General features: G+C 49.9%; 4 protein-coding genes across 4 annotated transcripts; 1 reads left to right on the forward strand and 3 right to left on the reverse strand.

The window, feature by feature from the left end:
- Positions 1–171: 171 nt before the first annotated feature.
- Positions 172–2039, reverse strand: FTJAE_6279 (major facilitator; the record flags this gene model as incomplete). Its single annotated transcript, XM_037352873.1, has 3 exons — positions 172–1115; positions 1169–1782; positions 1834–2039. The coding sequence occupies 3 exons, from the start codon at positions 2037–2039 to the stop codon at positions 172–174; spliced, it is 1764 nt and encodes a 587-aa protein (XP_037206679.1).
- A 3274-nt stretch (positions 2040–5313) lies between these two features.
- FTJAE_6280 (uncharacterized protein) lies at positions 5314–7851 on the reverse strand (the record flags this gene model as incomplete). The annotated part of the gene is made up of 1 exon (XM_037352875.1): positions 5314–7851. One exon carries the CDS (start codon positions 7849–7851, stop codon positions 5314–5316), a length of 2538 nt encoding a protein of 845 aa, XP_037206680.1.
- Positions 7852–13706: 5855 nt separating this feature from the next.
- FTJAE_6281 (kinase domain protein) lies at positions 13707–15016 on the reverse strand (the record flags this gene model as incomplete). The annotated part of the gene is made up of 3 exons (XM_037352876.1): positions 13707–14473; positions 14529–14597; positions 14674–15016. The coding sequence occupies 3 exons, from the start codon at positions 15014–15016 to the stop codon at positions 13707–13709; spliced, it is 1179 nt and encodes a 392-aa protein (XP_037206681.1).
- Positions 15017–15974: 958 nt separating this feature from the next.
- Positions 15975–16493, forward strand: FTJAE_6282 (uncharacterized protein; the record flags this gene model as incomplete). The annotated part of the gene is made up of 1 exon (XM_037352877.1): positions 15975–16493. The coding sequence occupies one exon, from the start codon at positions 15975–15977 to the stop codon at positions 16491–16493; it is 519 nt and encodes a 172-aa protein (XP_037206682.1).
- Between the last annotated feature and the right edge of the window lie 463 nt (positions 16494–16956).

The following is a 16956-nucleotide window of genomic DNA, read 5'->3' on the forward strand; positions in this document are numbered from 1 at the left end:
AAGGAAATTCATCTAAAGCACTGGGACGACTGCATTGTATCGAATCAAGTCTAGTGTCTATAAAGCGAATAGAACTTTTGTATTATATCGATTCATTAATCTTTATCCAGAGATTCATAGATCCCCTGCCCTTATTTTCGTGAGACGTTTTCGTGAATCTGTCTCATAGACTTAGAAGACCATGCCCTTGGCCTGCTTGCTTTGAGCATCCTTCTCCTTGATGTCAATGTTCTTCCACATGAAGAGGCAGACGACGCAGAGAGGGATGAACGCGCAACCAGCATAGATCATCTTTTGCTGCACGTAGTCATAAGCAGCAATGATAGCGTCTCGCTCAGGGCTACCAGCTGGGTAAGACAGCTGAACGTTGATGTCACCATAGATGGTAGCAGTCATGTTCTTAGCAGATTCCGGGAGTTGCTTGGCAAGCTCGGTGGGTAGCATGTTTGTCCAGATGCCACCAGCAATGGCTACACCGATGGAGGAACCGATACCACCGAACATACCCCAGATGGCTAGAGCGACGGCGACATCCTGATGCTTGACAGAAGACATGACTGCAATACGTGCAGTCAAGGACCAGATACCACTGTAGATACCGTTGAAAAGCTGACACATGACGAGCCAGTTGACGGCAGTCTCGGGGTGACGGAAGTGGATGAGAAGGGCAGTACCGAGAACCAAGAAAGGCACACCGACGAAAGAAGGCCACTTAAAGCGTCCCAAGTATCGAATGGCAATGCCAACGAAGGGTCCAACGAAAGCAGCCATCAGAGAGAACGAGTTGAGGATATAACCAGAGGTGGTGACACTCTCAAAGTGAACAACCTGCAAGTAGGAGCCGTAGTATGTATCCCAGCAGAAGATAGAGGCGAACATAATACCATAGATGAGACAAGCTCCCAAAATGGTGCGATCGGCAAGTAGGTGGAAGGGGAAGTACGGCACAGGGGCGAAGAACTTCTCCCAAACGACGAAGCTGGCAATGAGAACGACACCAAGGACTGGCATGGCAATGATATAACCAGTGGCCCATCCGTTGGGAGCAGTAGCAGCGATGCTAAAGGGGAGCAGGAGCAGAGCCCAACCGGCACTGGTCAGAAAAAGACCAATAACTAGAAAAATGTTAAAAGACCGTTAGTCCAAAGCTGACAAAGGTTAAACTCACCATCGAACTGCACAAAGTAGTACTTGAAGGACTCCCAGATAGTGCGGTTGTGTACCTTCTCAGGAGCAAGGCCAAACTTCTTGGCCTTCATCTCATTCATGATGAAGATAACCATGACGGGAATGCAGAACGCCAACAGGATGATACAGAACGAACCAAACGCCCATCGGAAATTGACGTTCTTCAAGAAGAGCTCAGCAATCTTGGGACCGGCGAAAGTTGAGCTGATAGTAGGCGTGTAGTTGATACCCATGATGATCAGTCGGTTACGGAGAGTAGTGGTGTCAGCGACAACAACGTCAATGACATAGATGAGACCGAGATGGCCAACCCAGTAGAATGTATGCGCAGCAGCATACATCTCGACGCTGGTGCATGTAGCCTTCATGATCATACCGACAACAATCAGGAGAACCATGGCGCCGAAGCCCCAGACTCGACCCCAGATGTCAATGATCTTGGCAAGAGTCAAGTTCCAGACGGCACCCAGAATCGAGGCTACGATACCAGTTGAGGCGAGAAGACCGTGTGAAGCGAAGGCCGAGGTGACGTAAGGAATCAGGTTACTCTGCACATTCTGGAGCAGACTATCGACGAAGGAGACGAGGAACAAACTGGAGGATACACGGTCAGTATAGTCCTGGAAAGGTAAGCTAACCACTTACAAGACAAAAGTGGCAATCAGCATCTTCTTGGTCCAGACACTGGTGATGGCCTCGGCTTTCTTGACACCCTGCTGCTTGAACTCATCGTCGGAGAAGTCCTTGAGATCCTCATCGACCATCATGTTGTTGTTGGCGGGAGCCTTCTCGATGTCTGGGACAGACACCTCGTTGACAGGCTCAGGCCCGTTCATGGTATGAGTCGCCATTGGAACGAAAGGTATCAGAATCGTTCCAAAGGGAAGAGGTGCTCAAATCAGCTCAATGGATCGCGGGAAGAAAGAGAGAAGTAAGCTTGACGATTGCTCAATCTATGAGGGGACCACAAGGTCGCATTGAAGGGGGGAGAGCATCCATTAAGTACCTTGCCCTACCAGACCAAGATCGTAGCTCATTGCAACTCTGGCTGCATGGGAAGCTCTCACTTGAGCGAGAAGTGAGAACGGGATAAGCGATGATCATCCATGGCTAGATTTCATAGAGCGAATCCTTCGGAAGGCTCAAACGGTAACTGGTCTCCGATGGGTGAGCTTCCTTAGCCCACGTATAACTGGCCGGTAAGGATTAAGCTCATTGCGACCCTGGGCAATCAACGGCACCAAGCCCCTGTTCGAGATGAACCCTTTCGCTGCAGAGACGTCCCTGGTTCTGGGATGGCGAGAAAAAGACGCACTAACACCGATCATCCAGGCTCTATTTGCTTGGCCCTACGAGCCTAACGTTTGGGAATAGCACCGTAGATGTGCCAAATGGAGATCTTGCAGTGTCGAGAGCATCAGCTATTGGATGAAGCTCATTTCCTGAAGCTATCCGCCCACCGACCGGGGTGAGTTGGCCGAGAGTGGCGTCGCTCCAACTGCTTGGTAGGGTATGGCGCCGTTTAGTGTTGACCCCCAAGAACACCAACGCAAGTTTTTCAGCGCTAGTCGCATATCTGATCATCTGATAATCTGATAAGCAGAATCAGCACCGAAGATCGCACCTCTTGGCCGCCCTTCACCTTCCAGCGTGCGGCGTAGCATTGATACCTCAATCTCATCCGTCCCTGCCCGAGTATAAGCATATGAAGGAAATCTCATTAACATTTTTGTCTCAGCAAAGGGCCAAAGAGTTCGTCCAGGGTTCCCTTGCATGTCGCCTGTCATATTGCGAGCGAGACAGATGAGATCGATCGTAAAGCCAACAACCAGCAACCAACAGCGCGTCTATAGCGTCTAAAGAAACGCAGCACTACATAGCGAGCCGTGGGGCCGTACAAGATTATTTATCGGTAAGTGGGCGCTGGTTGATAGTGAGAAAAGTCGTAGTCCGGTTTGGCCCTGATAAGTTTCCGGGTCATTTCTGACCAGGAAGGGCAACGGAGGCGCTTTTTTGGCGTAAATAAGGTCGTGAGCCATGGCCTTAGCATCAGGTAATCGGAGAGAAATTGGCAAGCCACTGGAACGGGATTCCGAAGCATGATGTTTGGCCGTGGGCCCGGTCTCGAGGCTCTGCGGGACGTCTGAAGCTCTCTTCTATGTCCTTATCAATCTGACCGTGATCTAACGCTGCGAAAATCAAGCCTTGCCAGTGGCATGGAGCTCCACAGACCGAAGCACTTCTGACTGATCTCGGATTCACTGGTAGAGCTGTTGGCGATCCGGTCAGAAGAAAGTCGATTGTCAACTGGTCCAACCATTAGAATTGAGGCAAATTCCTTCCCTCACTGGGGCCTTTGGTGTTCGGTTCATCGGCTTGGCAAGTCCTTCGTCCAGTCTGGAAACAAGCCTTCCATCCATAAGCTTGTATGTAACGCGACTCGGTGCCAAAGATGCTACCCACTGTGGATGTCAACCATCGATTTGACTGCTGCCTGGCCAATATCTTCCTTTCTCTTGAGCCTTGTCGTACTCATGTGGGGCTCCGGTGATTGATAGGCTTATTCTGCAGGATCATACCCGAGGAAGGGTCTTGTTTGATGTTCCAGACAATATGAATTCATACTAGACCTGTTTAGCATCTCAAGAACCGACCGTCCGGGTGACATTTTCCATGAGGTGGGCCAGAAAAGTCCTTGTCGTAGAGTTAGAGATTCTTGGCGCCGGGGAGCAGTGAATAGTCTCCCAATAGCATCGCAATGTATCCGAGCTACTGTGGTCTTTTCTGTAAGCAGAAAATAGCCTTGTCTTTCCTGGGATCAAGGAATTGTTGTTAAGAGGCCGAGAACAACGACCGATCTAAAGTTTGACAAGAATGGGGTCTTTCGAACCTCCCGATTTGATCCGCCAAAGCATTTCTCCGATGGCAGAACATGGAGAAATGCACTTCAGATAGAGATAATAACTCAAAGAGTATCATATCCTAATGGTAGCACTCCACGAGGTGAACATATCCAGACTCATCAATATCGAGGCTGGGTTGTGTTGCATCTTCGATCTGATGTTTGCCACCAACTGCAACTGATTGATTTGATAAGATTAGATTATCTAGAAATGCTTAAATTGCCAGCATGTCTTGGCACTGGACCCTGGTGGCGCCGCGAATCCTTCGACGTCGTTGATCCTGAACTTTTGTGTGCACATGATCGGAGAAGCTACCGGTCGAATTGCGACATTTGGATAGACATGAATCCTTGGAACCGAAAGATTGAGAGGAACGCGTGGCCACGTCAGGGTTGGTGAGAAAACTGGAGGTTAGTGTTCCAAATGAAAGACGTACTTGGGCAACTGTAGGAAAGCCTGGGCAGCCTGACCTTGAAGTCAGAAAACTTTGGTCGGATTTTAGTATGCTGCAAGAACTGAGCTCTATTGCTCTCAGATGCCAAGGTACTTCCACTGTCTGGGTGATTGGTGGTCATTCGAGGGTGGCAAGTGACCACAAGACATATACAAATGGAACTGAATATGGTACCAAAGGAAGTTCGATATAATGATATCGTCGTATTGCCACTGTTGAGAGAGTGCTCAGAAGAATTTAATTGAGAGGCGGTGTCGCTAAGTCTTTCTCTTTGGGTGCTAGGTGAGTAGTGCCAATCGATACCTCAGTTACTTCAGAGTCACCAAATGTACAAAGCTTCACAAGGGCCAAACAACTACTTCACATGGGAAACAGACATAGGCGAGCATTGGGGATTGATTCAAACAAAAATAAGTCAATATTAACATTAAACAACCAGCCAGCGGGTATATATGCTTCTGTGCATCTCGGCTCAACTGGTTACTTCCCTTGCTCTTTTTCTTTTCTACTTCTTTTTTTCTTCGACCTCCAGACTTGATGTCACATGAGGATCCGGTCAGTACCAAGTTTCCACACTAATGCATAGTTCGTAAGGATCGTAAGAATGATACATGTTTGATGAGCGCGCTGTCTAACTTCCCTGGAAGCTCAAGCGGTCTCGGGGTGCGGGCGTACATAGCATACATACAGGTCCCGCCGCAGGTACCAAGACCTAATCTATAAACAACAAGGAAATACAGAGATGATGTGCGAAGCGCATCCAGACCCTTACAGGGCAATGGCAACAGCCAGGATGGCGGCGGCGATGCCCATGCCGTTGCGAGCGGCACCAGCAGTCACGGGAACGCCAGTAGCGGTGGGAGCGGGGAGACCACCGGTGCCGACAGCGGGCTTGCCAGTGATGAGAGTCTCACCAGCGCCGGGGGCCTCGTAGCCGGGAGCAGGGGCCTCAGTACCGGCAGCGGGAGCGGTAGCAGGGGCGGTCTGAGCAGGGATGGGGCCGTTACCAGCAGGGCCGGAGGTGAAGCCAACCTCAGGGACAACGATCTCAGTCTCAATGGTCTTGACAGTGGAGGATCCCTCAACAGGAGTACCGCTGGCGACGACGGGCTCGGTGATGGTGGTAGCAACAACGACGGTAGTGTAGTGAGCAGAGGTGATGATGGTGGTGCCAGTGACAGTGATGTGCTCAGTGACGGCGTCGGCACCAGTGGCAATAGCAGGGTTCTCACCGGCGTAAGGAGCGCAGATACCCTGGAAGAAGGAGACGGCCTGGGCAACAGTGTCGTCGTCCTCAGCGTGGGCGTACAGGCACTCGAAGACGTTGGCAACGAAGTCCTTGGAGGGACAGTAGCAGGCAGCGTCGGTGTTATCCTTGCAGTCGGCGACGTACTCAAGGAAGGTGTTCAAGCAGCTGGGGACAACATCGGGAACGTTGTAGCCATCCTTAGGAGCCTCAGTGGTCTCGGGCTTCTCGTCGGAGCCAGTCTTGTCAGGCTTGGGAGCCTTGTGAGTGATGGTCTCGGTGACGGGGCAGATGGTAGTGGAAACGGCAACAGTCTCGGTGACAACAGCAGGGGTACCGGCGGTGACAGGGCAGTTGGTGACCTCAGGACCACAAGAAGTGATGGTCTTGACCTCAGTAGAGTAGATGGTAGAGGTGCTGTCGTAGCTGGTGACAATGGTGGTGTGCTCCTCAGGGACATCAGTGGTGGCGTTGGGGGAAGAGCCCTCAGTGGTCTTGGCAGGCTTGTCACCAGTGGGCTTGTCGCCGGTAGGCTTCTCACCAGCAGGTTGAGTGTAACCAGGCTTGTCACCACCCTCAGTAGGCTTGGTCTGGCCAGGCTTGTCGCCGGTAAGAGTCTCAGTCACAGGGCAGATAGTGGTGGAGATGGCGACAGTCTCAGTGACAATGGCGGGGGTACCAGCAGTGACGGGGCAGTTGGTAACCTCGGGGCCGCAAGAGGTGATGGTCTTGACCTCAGTGGTGTAGACGGTGGAGGTGCTGTCATAGACGGTGGTGATAACGGAGGTGTTCTCACCAGCGGGCACAGTCTTGGTGTTCTCGCCGGCAGGGACAGTCTCGGTGGTCTCGCCAGAAGGAGCGGAGGTAGTCTCAGAGCCAGAAGATCCGGAAGTGGTCTTGCCGCCAGCAGGGACAGTCTTGGTCTCTTCGCCAGAAGGAACAGTCTTGGTTTCCTCACCAGCAGGGACAGTCTCAGTGTTCTCACCAGCGGGAACGGTCTTGGTGTTCTCACCAGCAGGGACAGTCTCGGTGTTGTCGCCAGAAGGAGCAGAGGTAGTCTCGGAACCAGATGAGCCAGAGGTGGTCTGCTCACCAGCAGGGACAGTCTTGGTGTTCTCGCCGTAAGGAACAGTCTCAGTGTTCTCGCCAACGGGAGCGGAGGTGGTCTCAGCAGGAGTAGAACCAGAAGTGGTTTGCTCGCCGGCGGGGACAGTCTCAGTGTTCTCGCCAGAAGGAACGGTCTCGGTGTTCTCACCTACAGGAGCGGAGGTGGTCTCAGCGGGAGAAGATCCGGAGGTAGTCTGCTCACCAGCGGGAACAGTCTCAGTGTTCTCGCCGTAGGGGACAGTCTCGGTGTTGCCACCGGCGGGAGCAGTAGTAGTCTCCTCGCCAGCAGGGACGGTCTTGGTGTTGTCACCGTAGGGGATAGTCTTGGTGTTCTCGCCAGAGGGGACGGTGTAGGTGTTGCTGGGAGGCTGAGGCTTGTCACAGTCGAAGTCGATTTGGGGAACCTCGACACGGCACTTGTCCTTGGGCTTGTTGGGCTGCTTGGGGTAGACGAAGCGGACGTTCTTGGCACCACCGCACTGGCTGTTGTAAACATCGGTACCGTCCTTAGAGCAGTCGGCCTGGTGCTTGCAGGTAGAGCCGTCAGGCATGTCATAGTGGAACTCGAGACGGCAGTCAAACTCGGGTCGGACGTGGAACTTCTTCAGGGAGAAAGACTTCTCCTTGCTGCCAGCACCACATCCGAAAGAGGGAGCGGCCTCCTTGACAGGGCCACACTCAGCAGAGATAGACTTGCCAAAGTGTCGGCCAGTGAGATCGCGCTTCGACTTATCGGTTCCACAGGTCCAGCCCTTGAAATCAAAATCGTTGTACTTCTCGAACTGACCGACCTGGAGATCATCCCAGTACCAGCCTTTCTTCTGGTTCTCCTGACACTTGTTGTCAATGGCACGGGGAGGAGTGTACTTGGGAGCCTCCTTCCAGTTACCCCAGTGAGCGGAGACCTCGCCAAGGCTGGCAGTGAGAGCCAGAATGGCAAAGTTGGCCTTCATGGTGAAAGAATTGTCGGGGGGTGGTAATAACTAGTTGTGTGTGTAGCGAGTGTGTTTGTTATATGCAGAACAGAATATTAAGAAATGGAGTCAAAGGAAACGAATGACTTTGACACCAGGACAAAAAAGAGAAACTTTGATGTAAAGAAAAGAGGAAAAGAAAAAGGTGAGTGATAATCCAAAAGGAAAAGTCGAAAGAGGTGGGAATGAGAAGCATCTATATACCCACGAGTCTCTGTGTCTGTCAAAAGACCTGGAGGAGTGCTGGCCTGCGGAGGCAAAGAGCAACCAGCCCGGCATCTGGTACCAAACATGGGTTGTCCCCTCTATGGCCCATCCCTGGTGGAGATACCACCGGCGATGGGAACCCCTGATACTCCTCCAAGTCAGGTTGAGCATCGACGGTCGGCTGAAGGTTCGAAAAGGTCTCTCCAAGAATTCAGGTCCGTCCGGTGAGGTTTGACACAACGGTTTGTGGTCCAGGGCGCCTCAGGGACAATGACAAGGATGAGTATCCGAGACAAGGGCCCATGTCGTTAAAAGTTTCTCCATTGACAGGGGCCTTTAACAGCGGCTCGGTGCAAGCCCAATGATCTGTGGCAGCATTATCCAGGGTGTGTATCTCTCTCAGGTCCTGGCTGTGGATGGACTGATGAGCGAGCGAGTTCGCACCATGTGAAGCGCAATGCCCAACGGTAGCCAATGTGATGCCTGTGCCTGGCCATGGATGAGAACCAACCTTGTCTTTGCTTGCCTTGCCGAAGTGCCATTCTGAGAAAGGTTAACATACCAGTAACTTTTTGTTTATGCTTGACAGGGCTTGCTTCAGCTGGCCCATCTCCCGCTGCTGGGCTGCGCTTCAAGAGGCAGCACTGCATATTCCGATCTTCAGGCGCTTGCCATGACAAAATGGTGCTGAATGTGAACCAATACAAATCGAAAGGCGGTTATGCATACTCTGATTAAAGCTCCGAGGCGCTACTGCATGTGCTGATGGCCACTAGCAGAGCGCCTCTCAGTTGTCCAAAAGCGAAACAGAGCTTCTAGCCAGTTACCGAGCTGGGCGTTTAGAGCACTTTGCGGGGCATCGACAGCGGGAAAAATTCACACCCCGCTGTGAGGCTTGCACTTGGGCGCTGAGATAGCGGTTAGACTAAGACAATGAGGAGAACAGAGACAATTCAGGAAGTGGATGCGGACTCAGGTTGCAGTCATTGATATCCCCTACTGAAAGTGCAGTATCATTGACGCATAATACTTGTCATAATTTACAGCGTCAAAAGGGGTTCGCTCTCTTTTCCTGCCTGAGATGTTTCTTTCCTTTTCCCCAGGACAAATTGCTCCTTCCGCGTCTGCCGTCCTTTTCTTGGGTACCATCCACCTCTACGAATGGGCAAGTGCAACTGATGAATGAAACGCTGCGCCACCATATTAGAACATGTTAAGAAGGATCAGGGGCATCGATGGCCCGGACCCGTTAACGTCCCGCACAGGCTTCTGCAGGTACAGGTACAGGCACCATATCCGCCAATCGCGCAGCAGCGCTTGCTTGGTGCCCTGGCGGTTGCCAATTGGCCGTTTGGGCGAGCCACTAAAGATGCTGGGTCAGGATATGGAAGGCACTTGCTTTTGTTTTTGTTCGGATTTTTCTCTTGATGGGAGCATCGTGGTCCGGCGCTGCTTCCCCAGACCGCCACCGCAAGCCACTGACGGTTGGTCGTGACAGATGGAAGGTGCCAAGGCATCGTCGCTTGCAGTCAGACCGTTACCGACCTCACTACTGGGAAAATTCCAGGTTACGTGCTCGTCCTCTGATCTAGGTAGGTACCTAAGAAGGATCACTTCCATCTTAACAACAGCAAAGCGATGCTGGTGATTACTATTTATCACGATTCCATTATCAAGAATGGAGATTGTTTCTTGACTCATCCTAAAAATAACATTACCGTGTGATTAACCGTCGCACTTGCTCCTCTCCGTGGATCTACAGCAGGCTTCCGAAGAAACCACGATTGAGTAAACCTTACACCTTGAGCATGTCAACAATTACTTGTATGGTTCAGACGCGGATTACTACGTCAAAGGAGATTACAACACCAAGGGACTTGGTCCACTTCCCTTTTGGCAGCATCTCGCCAATTGATAGGAGAACGGAGATATTGGAGAGCCTGTCCACAAATCCACCGTTTCCACCGGACTTGACGGGGATGCAAATCACGGAAGCAGGCCAGCTATAACGGACAAGGTTTGTGGAATAAGTGATCATGGATCTGGCTAACACGGCCAAACGCAGGCTTGGCGTGACTGATGGCCTGATTGAAAGATTGAATCGCCTTGCTTGTGCATCATCTCTGGGCCTCATTTGCTGTGATAGCTCTGAACAGGACGAAAGATCTCAATTCACCACCTATAGTGTTCTGATTGGATTACTGGTCTTCCTTGAGGCTAGACTATCCCCAAGTCTTCTGGGTACTTTATTACTGAGTGCTTGTGATGGACTACGAAACATGGCGCTTGCGTACCACTCAAAATCTATGCATAAGAATCACAATAGGGTAAGAAAATGTGTCATGGACAGCATTGGCTCTCCGCGATTCCTTTCATCATGCCGAAGATAACCAGATTAGCCAGAATTACCAACGCCGAATGGTCTCGTGGCTACCCAGCTTCCATCTCTATCTTTAGCACAGGTGCTCATTTTTAGCACCGAGCGCCACCACCCGTCCAGTAGCATGGCGAGACAGACCCTGGGCGCGTGTGTTTGACGCCAAGGAGTCTCAGGAACAGGCCGCCCTAGTCTGTTTCAACATCAGGGCAGCCAATCATCAATTACTGAGCTACAGATCTGAGACGACGCCGATGCCTTGCAGCCCTACTACCCTCCGAGGTTTTTTCCCCTTCCCAACCTTACCAGACTAGGGGAGGAAAGAAAACTCAAGACCTTGACCCTAAGTGATAAAAATATTTAGGTAAATTTAGCCTAAGCTTAGGGTACTCTTTGCTAAGTTTATTTTATCACCTTATATCAAGATTCGGTGTTTTCTTGCCCCCCGAGGGCCAGATCCTATTCTGGACCTGAAAGCATCCCAAAAGAGAGCTCGCAAGGGAAAAGCGACTAAACAGGACTCTCGGGTCAAAATATTGCGAGCCTACCCGTCCGGTGTTTCCCAAGTCCGGAACGATCGGCAAATGCTTGTTTGTTTGGCAATCATGAAGTCCCGGGTAGCTTTTGGTAAAACAGAAAAGTAATCGACTGCAGCTGAAATCGAAGCCAAACGACATCCAGACACGATGTGATCCACTAGGTATGGAATCAATTGTTAAAGTCAGGGTCTCATTGGGATGTCTTCAACAGCCAACTGAATCTTCTACCAGTTACGTTGCAATATTCTGTGCTAAATAGAGCTCTAATGAGAGTAATTACTGTTTGCTCTTACAGTCTCAAGGTTTGAGTTACCAACCTTGAAACTATGCTTACTTGGCCAACACCGAATCGGGAAGTGCACTGATTGTTTCATTCAGAATATAGGATGACGAAAAGGGCAGCTTGAGCAGCCATTCGCAACATATGGCAGCCTGCAGTCTGTCATCGAGTGGCGAGCCAGTCATGGCTTGTAAGCATTCGTTTACCGATACAGACTTGTTCAAATGACTAGCAACAATCGCTTACAGCATTTCGACACCGCACTCCACCAACTTCTGCGCACTTGAGATCAACGGCACTATTGATGAAAGCTCCCAGTGGCTTGCTCACGTCATGGATCAATTAGCGGCTAGCCTCCGTGCGCTATCAATCGACACTGTCACACTGATGGGGCCCGTCCATCGCCTATTATTTAGCTTAAATGTTTCTCCGTGGTGGTATTCCCGCCCAAAAAAAAAAAAAAAGAAACGACGTCTCATGTTCACAAAGACGAAATACGATATTCCGAAGAATCGCTAAACCAATAAGCAACTCGAGATTTCTATGCAGTCGCTGTGCTGGTACTCCTGACAAAATCGCGAAAACTGTCGGTAATCTTGACGATGTATCCTCGCCATTGTCGTTTCGACTTTAACCCGGGGTTGTCATATTGTTAATAGCCTGTCTAGCTTGTTCTGGATGCCACATTCAGTTGCCTAAAGCCCAGGCTCGCGGAATAAGGTCGAACCATCATAGAATGTAACGATGCCCTGAAGACCCCTGAGGACAGAACGATGCAGCGTTACAACGCCTGTTCTTGGGACGGACAGGGGAGATCCCGGCCGAGACTAGTTCGATTGTCCTGCCAGGTTCGACTTAGCGTTTTCTCTTCTTGTCGTTCCGTGTTTCGAGTTACGGCCATGGTGGCTTTGGATGAAACTTGCGATCTGCCAGGCACTACACAAACGGTACGTAGTTGTATCTTGCTTTTGAACGTTGAGGCGACATGGTTCTTTTCTTTTTTCGTAACGCCAATTAATTGTCACTAATGGCTAGACACAACCTTGAGAGCGACTCTCGATCGAGGCACCCAATTTTGGGTGATCAGACTGGTCGTACGTTTTTACGATATTGTGCTTCTATTGTATCCCGGAGCAAATAAGGTAAAATTATGCTCAGCCTATTTTTGCAGCAACATGCTGATCGTCAGTCACCTCATCTTCGATCGATTAGACCATGAATTTCTTGTCCAGGTCGATCACCTTGCACCAAATGACTCCACTGATCGTCATATCCAAGCGTTATTCTTTGGCCTCCGGGCGTTTCATAGACTGTCTACAGCTTGCACGGATCAGAGCTGACTCGCCTCACAGGCTCACAGCAGCTCGGTCCAGCCGAGAGAAAAAGACCCTCCATCCAGCCATCACATTAGTATCGAGCAGAGTCCTGTCTTGGCCTAGCTGGCATGTGTGTTTGCTGTTACATTTCAGTTGGCTCACTTGTCAGTTTCCTTGCAAGCACTTGCATGGGTATGTCGGTAGCTTTACAACCTCTCAGGGGAACCAAAGGTTTCTATGAGAATTCACATCCAATCCACCAACCCTGATTGAGCTCACAAGACCCAACAACGGTTCAGACTTGCGAGCGTACCTGCATTTAACCTCCGAGTTCCGTCCATTTGGGGATCGGAGTGATGCTGCATCGGGTTGTGCAAACCTGAACCTGGCTGATTCCGTTTCCACTTCGGGGAGTTAGGAGGTGGCTGTGAAGTTTGGGAAGTTTCCATTTCCCTGCGTTACTTCCGAGCTGAGTGGTGGAATTCTCACCGGGCTCATTCAACCTGGTCGTTCTTCCGGTCAACAACGGGGTTAAGCAATCACAGGCCGAAAGTTTTACCGCGAACTGCGAGGTTCCGACTGAATCCGCGTATAGCTAAGTCACTAGACAATTGTGATAGGTAAAGTGATCAAAGCCTGCCGAGAGTGAAGGCAAATGCTTCACAAAAGCAAACAGAGGCTTCCGTGTGATAGCCAGTGACTATTCTAAGAGTTGACGGGGCCAGTTTCACCATAGGAGCCACTTGAGCACAAGATCCCATATTATAGACTTTCTCAACGAGTTGAGCATTGAGAACACGCATTGGCCATTTTATATTCGAAACGGCGATATTAAAGCTGAAAAAAGTCAAACACTGGCTTGTTGGCTTGGAGGGGATGTAAGAAGAAGTTAAAGAACTTTCACTTGGCCTTTCACTTGCCTCGGAGAGGTATCTGTCAAGAGAAGTACCCCTAGATACTGGGTATCAAACTGATTCACCTTTCCTGATCTCTCCTCATGGTGTCTAGTAAATCACGGGTGCTCTAGTCTGTCTATCACTAACAATGAAAGCTAAATCAACATCGGAACTATCGAACTCATTTTCAAACAATGAGTTTCTCCTGTCAGATCCCCTTCAGTCCAAGAGTTTACGCTCCCAAGCTTTCTCTGCAAGGGGTAGAGCCCACTTACTCATCCACTCCGATCGCAGAACCTGATCAGCTGTCATACGCTCTTCTGGTCTGAAGCGCAGCATCCCTTTAACCATATCTAAAAAGGCACGGCTCTCTTGATCATCCAACTTTTCTGCCTTTGTTTCTCTTTGTATATCCAGATCGAATCGTTTCTGGAGCGGCCACGTCTCTATCCCCCCCTTTCGTTGTCCGTCCTCAGTCAATACGTTTGTTCTGGTCTCCCATTTCTCCCACCACTCGTGGGGTAAGGGACCGAGCGCGTCGACCCGGTCAGCGATCACCTCGTCCTCATCAAAGAGAAAGCCGCCCATAAATGGCCCGGAACCCATGCACTCCCAGACCATAAGTCCCAGGCTCCAGATATCAGAGGAGAATGTCAGAGGCTTCGTGGAATCAAACACTGCTTCTGGGGGTCGATTCTGCAAGTGCGTGTAAGACAGCAGTCTCGTCTCCTGCGAAGGGTTGAAGGCTGTTCCGAAATCGGCGAGCCACAGCCTGGCTTCAGGCAACAGAACCTCGTCGCTAGGTTTACCGAGCCAGTTCGGTGTATATACATTCTTTGGCACTGACGGTGAGGTGACCGGCTGACCATCAGTCCTAGTCACTGGGTAAGGGTCTGGTTCATAGTATTTCTCATAGACCTGTTGGATGGAGAGATGATCGAGCTCTGATCCAGGCAATTGGAGCAGCACGTTTCCTAGATGAATATCTAGATACCATCAGATGTCGTCTGAGCGACCCAAAGACGCGGGTTTGGTACTTACCACCGTGAACAAAGCCAGCCCGGTGGACGTATGCCGTTGCCAAGATGAGCTGGGCAGCCAGTGCCCTGGCTACGCCACGTCGGAATGAGTTGTATCTCGAAGTTTTGATCGACTCGGCAACGCTACATCTGGCGGATGCAGTGACAATGCAAGGATGTGTGCCGTGTGAAATGATCCAGTACTTGAGTGATGAGTTGACCAGAGAACTCGTTGGTGGGATTGCCAGCCAGTTTGAGAAGAATAACGCTCTCTTTCGAGACTTGATCAGCGGTGCCGACTTTGATGGCAACATAGTTGTTGAGCTCCTCATCGCGGGCAAGCCAAATAGTCGAATAACCGCCTTGGCCCAGCTTATCAACGATGTGGTATCGCTGGTTTAGTCTGTCGTTGACCTCGATGGGATGATATCCCCCAGGGCAGTATCTGTCAATATATTCGACATTATGGTAGAGCTCGTAGGTTGGGAGATCTGTGGTGTTTGTAGACATTGCTCGCCGACGCAGATTGTGGTGTTGGTAGCTACGCCATGTCCAAGATGTGCAGAAAGAGTCTCTCGTGGAGCTACAAGACACAAGACGATGTAATTTATGCAGCATTTCGGATCGAGGGAATTTTGGGCGGATCTGGGTCGACCGATAGGACGTTGTTGGTCGATCATTCCAATATCAGGGCAGAGCAGAGGTCAATCTGCTAACCTAGAGTGTTGTCAATTGTCGACGCTGATTACAACGCGCGAAACGAAAATAAAATAAAATTCAACATTATGAATATCTTTGGATCCGTGAAAAAGGAGTCCATTGTGAAAGCTTATATCGGGGGGGGGAAATATCGTGTTGTCATTCATTATCTGTGTTCGCAGCCAAAAGCTTGACCTTATAGGCCGTCGTCATCCATAAGTGAAAAGGAGTCAATATTGTGCCATGCAATCCTCAAATCTGATATAATTTACATGTTGTCTGTTGACTCTTCCTTTTCAGGTCTTCCACACCGTAACTAACTATCAAGCCTTGAAGGGGCTAGAGTGAGCACTTGGGAGCTCAGAATGAACGATCAACACAGGCAATCCTCAACGCTTGCTTGAGTCTGAAACACCATCTGAACAGACATGATTGAATTATGGCTCTTTCTTACAGAACTAGCAGCCATAAGACTGTACGGTTTAGCGTCAGACACTTATACAGCCAAAGTTGGTCTTGTCAGGATAAGTCTTTGTTCATACCCAGCACCCAGCACCTAGCATCATACATGTACTGAGCTGCGAACATGGTTACTGTCATTCGGGACAATGAACCAACTTATGAACAACTAAGAATGAAGATGTATAAAAAACCCAGATCCTCCTCCTTGATCACTCTTTTGGTAGAAATTGTGTGACATTGAGAGTTGCTTTATAGCGACCAAACTGAAGACAACACGAGAAAACTAACCCACATAGCAATCTTCATTATGGCCGCAATCAAGACACGCAAACAGGTTCGTTTCAGGGACCAATATGAACGACCCAAGAGCAAGGCGTCTCTGACTGAGGTGAGAAAACCAGATGGCATCACCATTCTCACGAAAAAGGATGAAGTATGCCGTTTCATCACCGGAACCCTCTCTCGCTTTCTCAAACCACTCGAGATCCCCCCCAACACCCATCTCATTGAGCATCGTCCTTGGAGTGCAGGAGGAATCTACACCGTCCGCTCCGTCGAGCCTATTCTGGCCAACACAAGGAATGATATCGCCGTGCGTGTCATTATTCACCATGAGGCAGGATGGGTGCAGGTAATTTTCTCCATGGCCAGAGGTTTGTCTGATAGAGTCTCACTCCCGCCCGTGCAATGGATTGAAGTGCCGAACGCGGAACTTTCCTTGAACAATGGTATGAAAGTGTGTGTTCAGATTGAAGACTCTATCCATGGACAGTTGTTGGCATCTTACCTCAAGAAGCTGGGCTTGCTTGAGTTGCAGCGAATGTAACAACTGACTTGGAAATGGAAAGCCCACGTGATGTGCTCATAAAGGCCATGTAGAAAGGTTTGATAAGGTTATCGAGATTGACTGAAGAGGTTGCGATAGTCGTACATAATGTAAGGTCTTTTAGAGTTGGGATTTACAACGGTCAAGTTAAACTAGAATGCAGGTATATATAAAGAAAGGCTTTACTGATCTAAGCGAGTAACATCAATCAAATTCCTCATTTGCACAAGGTCCAGTTTATTTAATTAAATCAACTCTGAATGTGTTCTTATTCATTATCGTCATGAGTTGTGAGCCCAAGATAATAAAGTTGACGATGAGAACACACCATGGTAGCTCGTCTTCTTTGACTGTGCTGGTTAGCTAAGCTCACGAAAGTGGCAAAAACTCCCAACACTTATGAACGTCTGAAATGCATCGATGCAGTAGAACTAGGATGTAGTATGCAGTGGTATTAGTCTAT

Source organism: Fusarium tjaetaba (genome assembly GCF_013396195.1).
Source record: "Fusarium tjaetaba strain NRRL 66243 chromosome Unknown NRRL66243_c0000122, whole genome shotgun sequence".
NCBI lineage: Eukaryota > Fungi > Ascomycota > Sordariomycetes > Hypocreales > Nectriaceae > Fusarium > Fusarium tjaetaba.